This window comes from Asparagus officinalis, chromosome 2 (assembly GCF_001876935.1).
Source record: "Asparagus officinalis chromosome 2, Aspof.V1, whole genome shotgun sequence".
In the NCBI taxonomy this organism is placed as follows: domain Eukaryota; kingdom Viridiplantae; phylum Streptophyta; class Magnoliopsida; order Asparagales; family Asparagaceae; genus Asparagus; species Asparagus officinalis.
Genome location: NC_033795.1, coordinates 74,981,323 through 74,997,061, shown reverse-complemented (window position 1 = coordinate 74,997,061; position 15,739 = coordinate 74,981,323). Strand labels below are relative to the sequence as shown.

General features: G+C 40.5%; 3 protein-coding genes across 4 annotated transcripts; 1 reads left to right on the top strand and 2 right to left on the bottom strand.

Annotated features, from left to right (window-relative positions):
• On the top strand, nucleotides 6,183–8,719 carry LOC109829626 (exopolygalacturonase-like). Its single transcript, XM_020396680.1, has 5 exons — nucleotides 6,183–6,519; nucleotides 6,608–6,922; nucleotides 7,234–7,523; nucleotides 7,806–8,031; nucleotides 8,349–8,719. Exons 1-5 carry the CDS (start codon nucleotides 6,391–6,393, stop codon nucleotides 8,586–8,588), a joined length of 1,200 nt encoding a protein of 399 aa, XP_020252269.1. The 5' UTR covers nucleotides 6,183–6,390; the 3' UTR covers nucleotides 8,589–8,719.
• On the bottom strand, nucleotides 9,498–11,000 carry LOC109831629 (protein O-linked-mannose beta-1,4-N-acetylglucosaminyltransferase 2-like). Of its 2 annotated transcripts, XM_020398986.1 has the most exons (3): nucleotides 9,998–10,990; nucleotides 9,858–9,927; nucleotides 9,498–9,787 (listed from the first exon to the last, which is right to left on the bottom strand). In XM_020398986.1, the coding sequence occupies exons 1-3, from the start codon at nucleotides 10,983–10,985 to the stop codon at nucleotides 9,718–9,720; spliced, it is 1,128 nt and encodes a 375-aa protein (XP_020254575.1). In that variant the 5' UTR covers nucleotides 10,986–10,990; the 3' UTR covers nucleotides 9,498–9,717. The 2 variants fall into 2 exon arrangements, with proteins under 2 accessions (XP_020254575.1, XP_020254576.1); XM_020398987.1 differs by lacking the exon at nucleotides 9,858–9,927 and having other exon boundaries at nucleotides 9,498–9,825; nucleotides 9,966–11,000.
• LOC109831321 (putative nuclease HARBI1) lies at nucleotides 14,419–15,372 on the bottom strand. The gene has a single exon (XM_020398654.1). It carries the CDS (start codon nucleotides 15,370–15,372, stop codon nucleotides 14,419–14,421), a length of 954 nt encoding a protein of 317 aa, XP_020254243.1.

Here is a 15,739-nt window from a genome sequence, read left to right as displayed (position 1 = left end):
TACTCCTTGCACAGACTTCGCTCAAAAATTCGTAGAAATTTGCAGAAATATCTATTTTGAAATCTATCAGAAGCAGTACGAAGTAGACTCAAATACGGACGTGTCAATTCCTATTTTACAGAAAGTGCTTCTTCATAAAATTCTAGATTGATGCGACAATGATAACGTTGAGGTTCTCTAAACTTTGTTCCTTTTATTTTTATTCATTGTCGATTTGTATTGTCTTTTACACTTATTTTGGACTCTAGATCTATTTTAGGTTAGGTTACAAACTATAGGTTATAGTTCATGGGAATTGCTAGTAGATTTAGTTTATATAGTGACGGTAACCAACGAATCGTGTCGGGAAGGATGATTGCGGTGGATAGCCAATCTTACTAGGTGTAAGAGGTTGTGAAACTATTTTGCTAGTGATTTTGGTTGCAAGACGTAGGCGTGGAGGCCGAAGCTAGGTACATTTGTATGTGCTTAACATTCTGCATTACTTTCTGCATATTATAATTGCCTACATTTGTGATTTGATATATCTACGTGGTTGTTTGGTTATTTGGCTAAATTGAAAATTTATAAATTGGTCATAGCCTATTCAACCCCCCCTCCCTCTAGGCTATTCCTCAATCAAACACACATTTTTCTCTAATTCATTCACTAAAAGAAATATCTTGAGTTACAATTGAATGAATAAATGCTAGAATTTCCTAAAGCCAAACATAAAAACATTACAAAATTTGCATGCGTAGAAAAGTGTTTTACGTCTAGCTTATTTATATAACCTTACAAGATATCTTTTTTAAAAGTTAGGGAACCCAAAACGTGGCTTAAAAATTAGCTTATTTGAGATGTCACCAAACATATAGATATAGATAAAAACTACATTGAAAATAAGTTTCTTCAAACCCACCCTTAAGTAAGATTTAACCAATTAGAAAAGACTTCTCTACCACCATACAAAGTTTATAAAGTGTTTAGAGTTTTTTTTATATGAAACCACCATAAAATATAGTGGTTTTTCAAGGAACCACCATAATTTTTTCTTATTTTTGTAGAACCATCATGAAAATATGCATTCGTAACGAAGTGCCACTAAATCATAAATTTGCATCTATATCGAGTTAAATAATATCCTAAATCCCTGAAATACCCTCATGGTGGGATCCACCAATCTATTATTATATTTTCTCGTACCAACAAAATACCTTAGTTTCCTCTACAACTTTGCAAATTCTCTCAATAAATTTTAAATTTCCTTGAACCACTCATCCTCTCTCAAAATATTTTCATAATGGACATTTATGTTGTTCTATACTATTATTTTAAAAAAATATTGATGTAAATTATGTGAAGCACGTGGGAGGCTAAGAGGCTAAGATCCAGCGGACAGAGGGGTGGAGCCTACAAACTGCATGGGAGGCTAAGATCCTACGGATTCAAACCGCGTGGGAGGCTAAGATCCAGCGGATGTTTTTTGGGCTACAAAGGGAAACCGCGTGAAGAGCAATTGTTTGCTCAGATAAAGCAAAGGCCCACCCAAAGACACGACAGAGGTTTATAAAAACCCTTGCCTAGGGTTTCGTGCAGTTAGAGCAAAAGGGGGAACGTGCAAGTGCAGGTGAGGAAAAAGCAGATTGATTTTTTGCGGCTGTGCAAAAGGTGAGGAAAACGCAGAGGCTTGGCTGCGTACAACAGGGAAATTCGCAGAGGTTTTTTAGAGAGTTATTTGAGGGTTTAATTTATGAGAGTTGTATGATTGTAAACCCTATTTGTACTCTCTCCCTCTAATAGTAGATCTCCCCCTCCTTGTCCCGTGGACATAGGTAATTTTTCGAACCACGTTAAAATTGATTGTTCGTGTTGTGATTTGTAATTAAGAGTTTAGATTCCCTCGATAGGTCAGTCCTAGAACTGATGAGAGGAAGAGCTGATATCCCTACTTTTGCTTCTTGTTTTCTTTGTGAAACAGGGATTTATTGAGATCTACTCTCTTGTCGAGCACCAGAGGTGCTGTCAAAATTTCTGCTGCTCACAATATGTGGTATCAGAGCTCGGGCTACACTTGGGCAATTTAGAGGAGTAGATCACTTTAGAAGCTCGTCTAGGGTTTCAATTGGAGTTAAAGGTGGGATCTTTTTTTTAGTAAAGGCTCCATCTTTCTCAAGTTTGGATCTATTATTCAGTTTGTTCCGCATTGTTTGTTAGTGTGTTGAGGAATATGGCCGAGAAAGAAGGTGTTGAGGGTGGTGTTTCTGGTGTGAAGATCATTCAAAGTTTGAATATCCACTCTACAAAAATAGATGTGGAGAAATATAATGGCACGAACAACTTTGGACTTTGCCGATGCGAAGTTTTGGATGCGCTGAACGCGCAAAATTTGGAAGAGACTTTGGAGTTAAATGGTAAGCCAGATGATATTGAAGAGAATGTTCAGAAGAAGATGAATCATACGGCATGCGGTGTTATTAGGTCTGGTTTAACACAAGATTTGAAGTATGATGATATAAATAAGACTTCTGCAAAGAAGATTTGGGAGACTCTTGAGAGCAAGTATTTGACCAAGCGTGTGGAAAATTACTTGCATTTGAAGAGAAAGCTTTATCGCTCCCAATTGAAGAAGGGAACCTCTATTAGTGATCACATGAATCACTACACGAAGCTTCTTACGGATTTGGCGAATGTGAATGTTATGATTAAAGATGAGGATAATGCGTTGTTGTTGTTGAGTTCCTTACCTAATGAGGAATACGAGACATTTGTTCTTACCCTAATTAATGGGAAAGCATCTCTTTCGTATAGTGAGGTCATCACTGCACTTGTAAACTATCAGCTTCGAAAGAATGATAAGGAGGCTTTAGTTGAACCCGTAGCGAAGGCATTGGTTGCAAGAAAGAAGAATCCAAACTGAAAGAATTGGAAGTCACGGTCTAGAGTAGGGCATCCCACAGTTAGAAAAGATTAGTGTGCTTGGTGCAATAAGACTGGTCATTGGAAGAAAGATTGTCCAAAGCTCGACGAATGAATGAAGAATAAGCAGAAGGGAAAAGGGAAGCAACCATCATCAGAAGCAAACATCGTTATATCGGATGATAATATTTATAATACTTCTATTTATTCATTTTCTATCAGTCCTATAGGTAGCTATTTGGAGGAATCCGAGTGGATATTGGATAGTGGTGCGACCTAGCATGTGTTTCCTAGAAGAGAATGGTTATCTAGTTTTAAGAAACTAGATAGTGATGTTGTGTACATGGGAGACAACTGTGCATGCCAGATCCTTAGGATAGGAAGAATTCATATCAAGATGTTTGACGAGACTGTTAGAGAGTTATATGATATAAGATATGTTCCTTCCTTGAGGAAGAACTTGATCTCAATTGGAGCTTTGGTTGGAGAGGGTCTAAAGGTTTGTGTTGAGGACATGGTTCTCCAGATCGTGGAAGACTCTTTAATTGTGATGAAGGGTGTCAGGAGGAATAATATGTACTATTTGATTGGAGATAAAGTGACAGGTAGAGAGCTGGCGACTTCTATTGATTCGACTAGACTGCGGCATTTGGGGCTTTGTCATTCCAGTATTGATTTGGAGATGGGTACAACGATCTGTAATTTGAAATCCAGTGAACACTTTTGTGTGAGCAAGAAGACCAATGTGAAGTTTGACATCTCTATTCACCGCACAGAGGGTCTTTCAGATGGAGTTCACATGGATGTTTGGGGGCCTTTCAAGGAGGCATCATTAGGAAAAAATAGATGTTTGGTCTCCTTTGTTGGTGGTTGTTCTAGGCGTGTTTGGGTTACAACCAAATCTCCTTTGGATAAAATCCTAGTAGTCTCCAACAGATGAAGAAGTGTGTGATAGACAGAAAGGTGAATGTACTTCATTCTGATTTTGGTGGGAGGTACAAGATGGACCTGTTTTTGTTTTGGAACCAAGCTCATGGTATTTCGAGACACTTCATTGGAAAGGAAATCTTAGGGCAACTATATAGGGTGGTGGCAAATTTTGAGAATCATGCCTTGCTGGAGGAGGATCGGTATTGGTTGTTAAGCAATGGTCTGCAGAAGGGTTTCTGGATTGAGACTTCGATATATTTAGGTCATCCTATTGAAGAGTTATCAACTGTTGTGATTGGAAGTAAAACTCAATTGGATATTTAGTCTGGTAATGTCATATTGGATGAGGCTTCGATGAGGGAGCCTATTGACTCTCAGCAGGTAGAGAGTTTTGGACAGATCATAGAGGTATCACAGCAAGTGGAGAGTGATGCTACTTCACATTGGGTGAAGATTATTCCACATACTCCAGATTATTCTGTATCGTTTGGGATTCCAGCTGAGGTAACATAGTTAGGGGATCATTTGGATTTGGATGCGAATGATGAGTTGTTTTTGGATTTGAGTACAGCTGGTGGAAATAATTTGGATACGACCATTGGTTCACCTCGGATGGAGGTGTTTGATATGTTTCAGTTTGGGGCCTTTGGGAGAGTTATCAGTTGCAGATCCGTTGGTGATGTTGGTGAAGAATTATAAACTTTTCTATTTGATTGAGGTCTTTTGGAGGCCATTGGGTGAACTACATAAAGGCTTGGTTCCTTGGGCAAGAAGATACGTAGGTAGTCATTTATGATGCAGCCGATTTAGGAGTATATACCGATATTTGGAGTTTGTTCGCATTCTCAATTGGGTTCTCGACTTGTTGTGGATTGAGTCTGTTGTCGTGAATCGTTTCACTTCGTACTGGACGTAAAAAGTGTGGCATTTGTTTTGGTTGGTATCGGCTCAGTTTCTGGAAAAACTTCACCGAGGTAGAGAATTGTGAAGCACGTAGAAGGCTAACAGGCTAAGATCCAGCGGACGGAGGGGTGGAGCCTACAAACCGCATGAGAGGCTAAGATCCAGTGGATGTTTTTTGGGCTGCAAAGGGAAACCGCGTGAAGAGCAATTGTTTGCTCAGATAAAGCAAAGGCCCACCTGAAGACACGACAGAGGTTTATAAAAACTCTTGCCTAGGGTTTCGTGCAGTTGGAGCAAAAGGGGGAACGTGCAAGTGCAGGTGAGTAAAAAGCAGATTGATTTTTTGCGGCTGTGCAAAAGGTGAGGAAAATGCAGAGGCTTGGCTGCGTGCAACAGGGTAATTCGCAGAGGTTTTTTAGAGAGTTATTTGAGGGTTTAATTTGTGAGAGTTGTATGATTGTAAACCCTATTTGTACTCTCTCCCTCTAATAGTAGATCTCCCCCTCCTTACCCTGTGGATGTAGGCAATTTGTCGAACCCCGTTAAAATTGATTGTTCATGCTGTGATTTGTAATTGAGAGTTTAGGTTCACTCAACAGATCAGTCCTAGAAGTGATGAGAGGAAGAGCTGATATCCCACTTTGTTGAGATATTTTACTTTTGGTTCTTGTTTCCTTTGTAAAACAGGGATTTAATTGAGATCTACTCTCTTGTCGAGCACCAGAGGTGCTGCCGAAATTTTCGCTGCTCACAATAAATTATACTTGGTGGGACTTTGTAAAAGATTCATAGAATCATATTTTCACAGTGGTTCTATGAAAAATAAAAACTTTGTGGTAGTTCTCCGAAAAACCACTATATCTTGTGGTGGTTTTGTATAAAAAACCCCAAGTTTTTATTATAAAATCCAAAAGCCACCAAATCCTTTACATGTAAATATTGATTATTTTTTAATATTTTTGTTAATATTAGGGCACCTTGCCCTATCCCCCCGAAAAAAAAAAACTTAATTAATTAAAATAGCCACCAAAATCCAGCATGCATAGCTTATAAGCTTCACAAAATAAGCCCTAGGGTTAAACTAGCCAATGCATGAAAAGATATTAATAAGATTGAATGAATGAAAAATTTTGTCATAAACCATTACGCCTGATCGAGACGGCAAGGTAAAGGAAAAAAAAAGATTGAATGAATAAAAAATGTTTAATCGAATATCACGGGGCATGATAAATTAGCTTGTCACTTGCTTATTATGAGACTGATTCAGTGGCTATTATGAGACAAATCGTGAACCATTCCGTTCATCCTCAAATATTTCCCCAGAATTGGTGATTAAAGACGCGATACCACCTTTTTTTCTGCTGCATTGCCTCCTCAATTTCCTCTTCTCCTCTCATTCCCTTTTTGTTGTGCGTATAAATACCCCATTCCTTTCTTTAATTCCTGGGGTTTGATCCAACGTCGTCAAGTCCTCAAACGTATCGGCCAATATCGGCCGAAACCATCCAAAGGAACACAGCCATATCGGGAAAATCCCGATACGTTGGAGGTGTTTCTTCTTATATACCCCAATTTCCTATTAAAGTTGGGATCATTGTATAAGTGACTTAGGTTATATTATCATTGTTCTCCACATTTTAACCAAAAACACAAAAAATTATGGCCTTAATCAAACTAGTCTCCATTTCTTCATTACTTGTATGCATGATACAAGGTATTTATGCCCTACAAGTTTTCGACGTGACGAAGTATGGGGCGAAGGCTGACGGAAAGACCGATAATGCAAACGTAAGTTCATGTTGTATGTTTAACGTTTTATCACAATTTTAACGAAATAGTATGATTCTTTATGTAAATTTTTATAATTTTTTTACAGGCATTTTTGAATGCTTGGGGGGCTGCCTGCGAAATTGGATCCGCGGGCAAAGTCTTGGTCCCTAAAGGAGCTTACTACCTTGGCCCGGTGAGCTTCCGGGGTCCTTGTGCAAATAATGGATCTCCTACGATGGAGATCCAAGGGACAATAGTGGCTCCTGAGGATCTCAATCAAATCAAAACCGTTGGTTGGATCGAGTTTAGATCCCTCAATGGACTCGCCGTCAACGGAGGTGGAACTTTGGACGGAAAAGGTACCGAAGCTTGGAAGAAGACCACTTGTCCGGGATCAAAGTCCTGCAAGAATCTTCCAATTGTAAGTTCTTGTGTTCTTTTTTGAAATTTGGATTGTTTACATACCGGTAATTAACTTGAGATCACAGACTTAGATCAGACAGGTAATTACCTTAATGAACGTAATGTTAGGGTCACTCGAGGTTTACTTAGTAATCTCACTGTTATGCATGGAGATATATATACACAAACCCTGGAGTACGTCATTCGTGTAATTACACTATACCACAAGGTACCTCAATGTGAATAATCCTTAAAAAAATTAAATAAACGGACGTACGGTATGAATTTAAGCCCTTCAAGGATTCACACCGTGTGTGTCATTTTTCGCAGACGTTGCGCCTGATCAAGCTCAGCAATGCGTCCATCACCGGTATAACGCTCGTCGACAGTAAAGGCTTCCACATGGCAATTCACATGAGCGATCACGTTAAAGCTGCGGGATTAAAGATCATAGCTCCTCAAAACAGTCCAAACACTGACGGTTGCCATGTAAGCGGCTCGACATTCGTCGATATATCCAATTTGTTCGTCAGCACCGGTGATGATTGCATCTCCGTCGGTCCTGGGACATATAACTCCACCATATCCGGTGTGACCTGCAGTCCGGGTCACGGAATCAGGTAACCGATTTAAATCTAAGTTATAAATTTAGGGTCAATTGTGAATACCCCCAATCACTCTAGTTTTATTTCTGTAGTGAAATTTTTTTTTACCCTTTTTATCTTCAGCGGGTTTATTTGTATTTTTTAAAAAATATATATAAATTTCTTCTTCTTTGAGGGAAAATGGTCTTTATGCAACAATAAAGCTAGAGAGGCAGTAAGTTTAGAAAAGCAGTACTGCATGGGTCTATCCGCAATCAACTTTGACACAACTATTTAACCTTGGATATAATTTTTCAGCATTGGAAGCTTGGGCAAGTATCCCAAGGAGAAAGATGTGCTGGGCATCAAAGTGAGCAATTGCACGATAGAGAACTCACAGAACGGTGTGAGAGTCAAGACATGGGCTGGTCATCAAACCACAGTTGCTAAAGACCTTTCCTTTGAGAATATTATCGTGAAGAATGTGAGCAACCCTATAATCATAGACCAAGGATATTGCGGTTCCAAAAATTGCCCAAATTCGGTAAACCTCCAACTACTGTTCTAATACTTTTTTTGGTAACCTCAAGTAAGAGCATGTTTATTTTCATGGAAATAGCTATGGAGTCGGTGAAGTGGATGTAGCTATGAAATAGGCGAAGAAAAAAAGTGAACATTATTACTTATTTTACTTCCGAACGGAAAAAAGTATATTTGTTTCTCTTGAAAATCTACTTATATTACTTGAGCTAACAAAATAGTTTAGAAGATATAAATAACTACATTATATGCAATTAACCCAATAACGTAAGTGATATATTGGTATTCATGATCTTTTAACTTATTTCTTTCTTCATGCAGCCTTCAGGAGTGCAAATAAGCAATGTCGTGTTCAAGAATATTATAGGAAATTCCTCAGAAGTTGAAGCAGTGAACTTGATTTGTAGCCCCACCAAACCTTGCAAGAATGTGCATCTTGAGGATATACACTTGGATTTTGTCAAGAATGGCATAAAATCTGGCATCTCCTCTGTTTGCGCTAATATCATGGAGAGTGTAACTGGTAACAAGAAGCCTAGTGTATGCCAGAAAAGCTTGTAAAATACAAGGCCATGGTCTTCCTTTGTGAAGTTGGATAAAATTTACCTCGTAAAAGAAAGTAGAAATAGTAATATGCGGAGGGAACCGGGTAACTGTATTACAATGAAGAACGTGCTTATCAATTTATTCAATTCTTGAGTATGAATAAATTGAAATTATGGTTGGAATCAGTGTTGAGCGCTGCGGAAGCCAAACAACCAAACAACCAAACCAACGTGCTACAAGAAATCAAATCAAACGAACGTCGAGAGAAGGCCAAACGAACCACCAAACCAACGTGCTACAAGAAATCAAATCAAACGAACGTCGAGAGAAGGCCAAACGAACCAAATCAATGCCACAAACACAAACAACCAATGTTAACGTGGTTCGGCAAGTTGCCTACGTCCACGGGCAAGAAGAGGATATGGTTTTTCACTAATAGAGAAGAAGAGTACAAACTAATATTACAAATCACTCAAACTCACCAATTAATCTCACCAACAAATCTCTAATTCTCTCCAAACAAAACCCTAACCAATAGCTCAGAAAATAACTCTTTTCTATGCTCCAAATATCCCTAATTTTCTTCTCAATTCTCTCTTCCAATTGTTCCATATATATAGAAATCCTAAAATCATAAACATACTAGGAATTCTAAAATAAAAAACAAAACAGATTAGGAATCCTAATAACATGTTACCAAAACAAATTAGGAAACAGATTAGGAACCTGCTATCCAACAATCAGATGGTAATATTTGTTTTGTGCACCATCAAGGTTTGGGTATGAGATACCACGACATTTTCTCTTCACAACACAGAACAAGCGAAAGCACATCAATTGAAAATTACTTGGCATGTTATAACTTTTAGCGAACACAATTAACTAAGAAGATGCTTGTAAAATAATTCAGATTCTGCCCATTACTAATTTAAACATATAAATCATTCACCAACAGAGGGATACAACTCCATCATTCTGCACAAAAGAGAGAATTTCAGCAGGTCCAAATCCTATTTATTTCAACAAATTTACACGAACAAATTCACCCAAAATCAATGAAGAAAGGGGGAAAAAGAAATTTCAACAAGCTTCACGAATCTCCTCTCTACAATCTACAATGTACAACACCACCAAATCCTCTCTGCTACCTCCTCCTCTGTTTCAGAATCCCATAAGCCTTAACGAGTCTTTTTCTAAATCTGTGCAAATCCAACCTCACATTTTGCCCATCCAAATAAACCCTCTTCGTAACCTCCCACCCTCTCGCATTCATGCAAATCCAACCTCACATTTTGCCCATCCAAATAAACCCTCTTCGTAACCTCCCACCCTCTCGCATTCACGCTCTCAGGATCTCTCAACACGCCCATCCAAATAAACCCTCTTCGTAACCTCCCACCCTCTCGCATTCACGCTCTCAGGATCTCTCAACACGGCATCATCCTTCTCATATTCTCTGTACAACGAACTCTCACTCGGCAAAATCTTATATCCCATGTACTCCAGTCCCAGCTTCTTCGCCGGCTCGCCGTAGTACGTCTCGGCCGCCCAGTCCGTCCCCAACGGCACTATTTGTATGAACACCGTGCCGGGTCTCATGAACAAGAGGTGCGTCATCGCGGCCCCGTGAACTCCAATCATCACGTCAGAGGAGTTCAGCGATCGGTATATCTTGGCGAGCTCTGTCGTTCTGTCAGGGCGGAGGACTTCGACCCTGAACCCGATTTTGGCCGCCAGGTTCACCAATTCGGGCTCGTTCTCGATCCCTCTCGACCCGTTTCGTGACACGACCACGAGTCTGGGCCGTGAATCGGGTGTCCGTATCCGTTGCTGCTTGTTATCTGCACCTCCTTCTTCTTGTTTGATGTGCTCGATTCTTGGCTTGTAAGACTCATCGAGCAGGTTTCGAAAGTCTCGAATAGTCTTATTGTTCTCCATCTTGGTCGAATCGATGGCGAGCTCGTCGTGAATCTTGAGGCCTACTATGGCCTCAGGGAAGCAGTGTACCCTCTTATCGCTGCCGAAGTCGATGGGGTCGAAATCGGAGAGCCTGGAGAGGATGTTCGCGTACTTGCTTACCCACCAGTCGTGATACTCCAATATCACGAACACGACTTTCCTATTGAACTTCTGCGAAGTTACATAGAGAGGGATTATCCCATCGTTGAACTCGTGGTAGACATTCCCGGTGTACCCACCGGTCGAGAAGAACACCGCCGGGACGTCGTGGACCACGTCGCAAGCCGAGCCGGTTTCGTTGGTCGGGCGAAGGCGGAGCTCGTCGATCCTGCTCATGGTGCCGGCCTCCCATTTGCGGGTGTAGGGTCTTATCCTCCTCTCCTGCCGTGTTGTGTTGGAGTTGCAGAGAAAGACGGAGGAAGAACTCGCGTCCGCGCGCACGTCGCCGCGCATGTAGCACACGTGAGTTTTTGAGTGGGGAATGGGATGAGAGAAGTGCAGGTATTTATTTGTAGTCGTTTCGGGGTTTGGAGGGGAAGGAAGCGTGTTTCGGTATACAGTGGCAGCCTGGGAGCTGCAGAGATAGGAGGTGGGTTTTGACTTGGAAATGGTCACAAAAAGAGCGAATGTCCTTTTTTTTTGCATTTATGCCCTTGGGAAATGTTGGTTTATTTATTTAGCCTTTCGTAACAACTTAATTGGATTTACATATTTCTGAAGTATTAAATCTTATCAATGTGAGCCAGGGTTGGGTGAGGTTACCTATGAATCATTGTTAGGATATACCTAACACATAATTCTAAGACATCGCGTGACATTTCAACCAAATCGCCTGCTGCATCCCTACGTTAGCGCGACTAGTACTTCCTGATTAGCATTACATACCTAGTCATTGTCAAATGTGCGGCATGTAATTTACGTGGGTGATTATGAATTGATAATTGTAACTCCGTAGCTGATCGTAGATTATTTAACAGTTCTTCTAGATCTTACAGTAATGTGCCGTTATTTTTTCAAGGCTAAATCCTAAGAACATAGGCATGTAGATGAAAGTTTTAATCTAACGATAGTATTTTTAATATATATATATATATATATATATAAATAAAAGAAAGGTTGACACAGAGATATGTTTTGAGTGTTTGTGTGGGCTGGATTGGACCAAAGCACAGTTGGAAGGAATCCTAGTTTGGTGATGGAGATAAAGCGGCTGCAAATAGTATTTTTAATATATATATATATATATATATATAAATAAAAGAAAGGTTGACACAGAGATATGTTTTGAGTGTTTGTGTGGGCTGGATTGGACCAAAGCACAGTTGGAAGGAATCCTAGTTTGGTGATGGAGATAAAGCGGCTGCAACTGAACACTTGGGTTGAATAAGAAAAGGAATATCTACTAATTATAATTTGGAAAAATTGCTTCAATGCCCTAAAATTGAAAAAACAATGTGCAACAGTCCCCTGTACTTTTAAAGTTTAGTATAAATCCAAAATACACTCCAAAACTTCATTTTAGCCCCTCCAGCTCACTCAATCCTCAGAATTTTTCCTTATAATTTTGTTTAATAATAATTGAGGAAGTTGCTTATATGATTCGCGGCAAAAAGAATTAAGATCTCATTTAAAACATGAAAGAGACAAAGGTCATTTCTGCGCGTGGGGCCCAAAGCCCATAGTAAGAAAAGTATACCCGCATTGTTAACATCACGCAAAGCAAAGTATGAGCTGTTGCTAGCCAAGAAATTACACGGCATTCCATTGTGTTTTTGGAATCGAACAGTTTCTGTGCTATAAATAGGGATGACAATCTTGATCGATACTGGATCTAAAGTTATTGAGTACTGATCAAATGAGTACGGATAATAATCAATATTAATGTGTTTAACAAGGCTGAGGAATGTGAATGTGATTGACTGTAAATTACCAACAAAAACCAAAACTTTGAAGCGATTCCCACAATAACCTCCTTGAACTTTGTTTTAGAGCATGGGCAGCAAGCTCCCAGCTTCGCTCTCAGCTCCGACGTGGCCTCAGTCTCCGATTTAACCCCCTCCAACAGCCTCTGAAGCGCTCTCAAGGACCTCCCAAGCGCTGACGTGGCGGCCTCCAACTTCGGAGCTCCCAAGCGCTCCACAAATTTGTGGAGCGCTTGGGAGCTCCCAACTGGGAGAGGTTTTACAAAACCCCCCCTCCAAAATCAGAAATCAGCGGTGGGATCGGAGACTTCGGGGTGGGATCGGAGACTGAAGGCGGAGATGATGGCGGAGATGATGGATGATGGCGGAGAGTGATGGCGGAGATGATGGCGGAGATGATTCTTGATGGCGGAGATGATGGCGGAGATGATGTCGACGAATTTGATGGATGATGGCGGAGATGATTCTTGATGGCGGAGATGATGGCGAAGATGATGTCGAAGGGAATGAGTTGTTTGAGGTGAAGATGAATTTGGGGTTGGGTCTGTTGTCGAAGGGAGAAGATTAATTTAATTTTTTTTTAATGGAGTGCGTTGTTTGAGGTGAATGAGTTGTGAAATTTTCGTTGAAATTTTCGTTGAAATTGTGCGGAGATGATAATCGAACGTTGTGAAAATGCAGCCGTTGAAAATTCATGTCGTTGGAAAATGATACGTTGTGAAAATTGTACCGTTGTGAAAATTGGACCGTTGAAAAATCATGCTGTTGAAAATTTACTGTTGTAAAAAACATCTATAAATTCACATCTCACTACTCAAATTATTTCACACAACTCTCTCATAAAAAAACTCTTTATATCCCTATCAAATTACAAATCTCAAGGATCCCTCACAAAACTATTATTCGCATCTCCTTACCGGTGAAAGATCGACCTTATACTCGCCGTTCTATACAGAAGTCGGAGAAGAAGGTCATCCCATCGAGTTCTCGCAATCCGCAACACAACAAGTGTCATCCCAAGAAACACCAACCACAAAGAAGAATAAGGCTTACACGCGGTCCGAAAATTAGACTGTCCACGAGGATAAGCTTCTTATGTCTGCTTGGCTGAACACGAGCCAAGACGCCATCCAAGGTACGGGGCAACACAAAGATAAGTTTTGGCACAGAGCTAACGATTACTTTATCCAATACTCCACCGATCCAACGAATCGCACACCAAACCAAATGATGCACCGTTGGTCAACGATTCAACTATCTGTCAACAAGTTCTGCGGGTGCGTTGCTCAGATTGAAGGAAGACAAAGATCTGGTACGAGAATTATTGGCCAGGTAAATATTTAACTTATATGTTTTTATGTAAATATTTAACTTATATGTTTGATTATTCTAAATTTAACTCTTGTGTAGACTGCAGAAGTAAAAGAATTACACCAATCCCTTTATGGTAAGCCATTCGTATTTGACCATTGCTGGGTTGAGTTGCGTCATCACCAAAAGTGGATCCAACAAATGGAAAATTACAATAAGATTCGATCACAGCCGAGAAGAACCACGAACTCTGATTCCTCACCAAACAATTCCATGCCAGCGACCCCCATCGAGTTGAACACTGACTCGGATGATGTTATAGCAAGGCCTGAAGGGAGGAAAGCGGCAAAACTCAAGAGGAAACAAAATGTGGACAAATCTGAGTCCGCTAAGTCCATTATGGGAGAGGCTTTCGCGTGGATGAAGCAAACCAACAAAGAAAAATGGAACTAAAACAGAAGAAACAAGATGACGATATCATGAAGATCGATCTCTCAACACTCAATTCAGTTCAACGACAATACTTTGAAATGCGTCAGGCAGAGATATTGGAGAGGTGGATGTCCAAGGGTTCTTCCTAATTATCATATATTGTACTCGCATCGCATCCTCATTAGTTCTTCCTAATTATCAAATATTATCTTATATTAGATTTATGATTGTACTTGAAGTTGAAAAAATTGGCATTCCGTCTGCACATGAGAAGGTTCAACGACTGGTACCGAATCAGTAAAGTCGAAGTTGTTGTCCAATTGACTATCACGTTCATCTTCAACGATCATGTTATGCATTATGATACAAGCTGTCATGATATTTTTCAGCACACAAGGTTGCCAGAAACGTCCTGGTCCACGAACAATCACAAATCGAGCTTGCAACACGCCAAAAGCTCGCTCAACATCTTTTCTTGCGCTTTCTTGTTGTTGAGCAAAGTACTTATGCTTGTTTCCTCGAGGTGCTGGAATAGTCTTCACTAATGTGGACCACTCTGGGTAAATCCCGTCGGCGAGATAGTATCCCATATTATACTCGTGGCCATTGACAGTATAGTTGCACGGTGAAGCTCTTCCCTCCGCAAGTTGTGCGAAAACCGGTGAACGATGTAGAACATTAAGGTCATTGTGAGACCCCGGCAGTCCAAAGAAGGCATGCCATATCCAAAGATCTTTGCTAGCTACGGCCTCCAAAATAATTGTGGGTTCATGAAAATGTCCAGTATACATACCTTGCCAGGCAGTTGGACAGTTCTTCCATGTCCAGTGCATGCAGTCGATGCTCCCAAGCATACCAGGAAAACTTCGTTGTGAGCCTTCCTCAAGCAGGCGTGCAACGTCTTCATTAGTCGGTGCATGAAGGTATTCCTCTCCAAAGATGTTGATAATCGATCGAACGAACCTCTTCATGCTCTCAAGCGACTTACGTTTACCGATCCGAACGTAGTCGTCAACGGAGTCAGCGGATGCTCCATATGCGAGCATCCGCATAGCTGCAGTAATCTTTTGAAGACTAGATAGTCCTAACTGTCCAGCACCATTCCTCTTTTGGACGAAGTACTTGTCATGTTCGACGACTACGTCGTGGATTCGAAGGAATAACGAACGCCTCATTCTGAACCTTTGACGAAAATAATAAAGAGGATAGGTTGGTGCGTCAGCAAAATAATCTTGGAATAACCGATTGTGGCCTTCCAGTCGGTTTCGATGGAGCACGATACGTCGTTTGTGTTGAACTGAAGTTAAAGTTTGCGATACCTCGAACTTCGTGCCCAACATCGAAGACCGCAAGTTACCTCGAAGACCGTGTGCGTTCCCTCAAAAGCCGCGAGTTACCTCGAAGACTGTGTGCGCTCCCTCGAAGACCGTGGGTTGCCTCGAAGACCGTGTGCGCTCGCTCGAAGGCCGTATCCAACGGTTAGAAATAAAATACAAGAGGTTTAAATATAATTAAAAGTAATGAGTAAAATATTAAAATAGA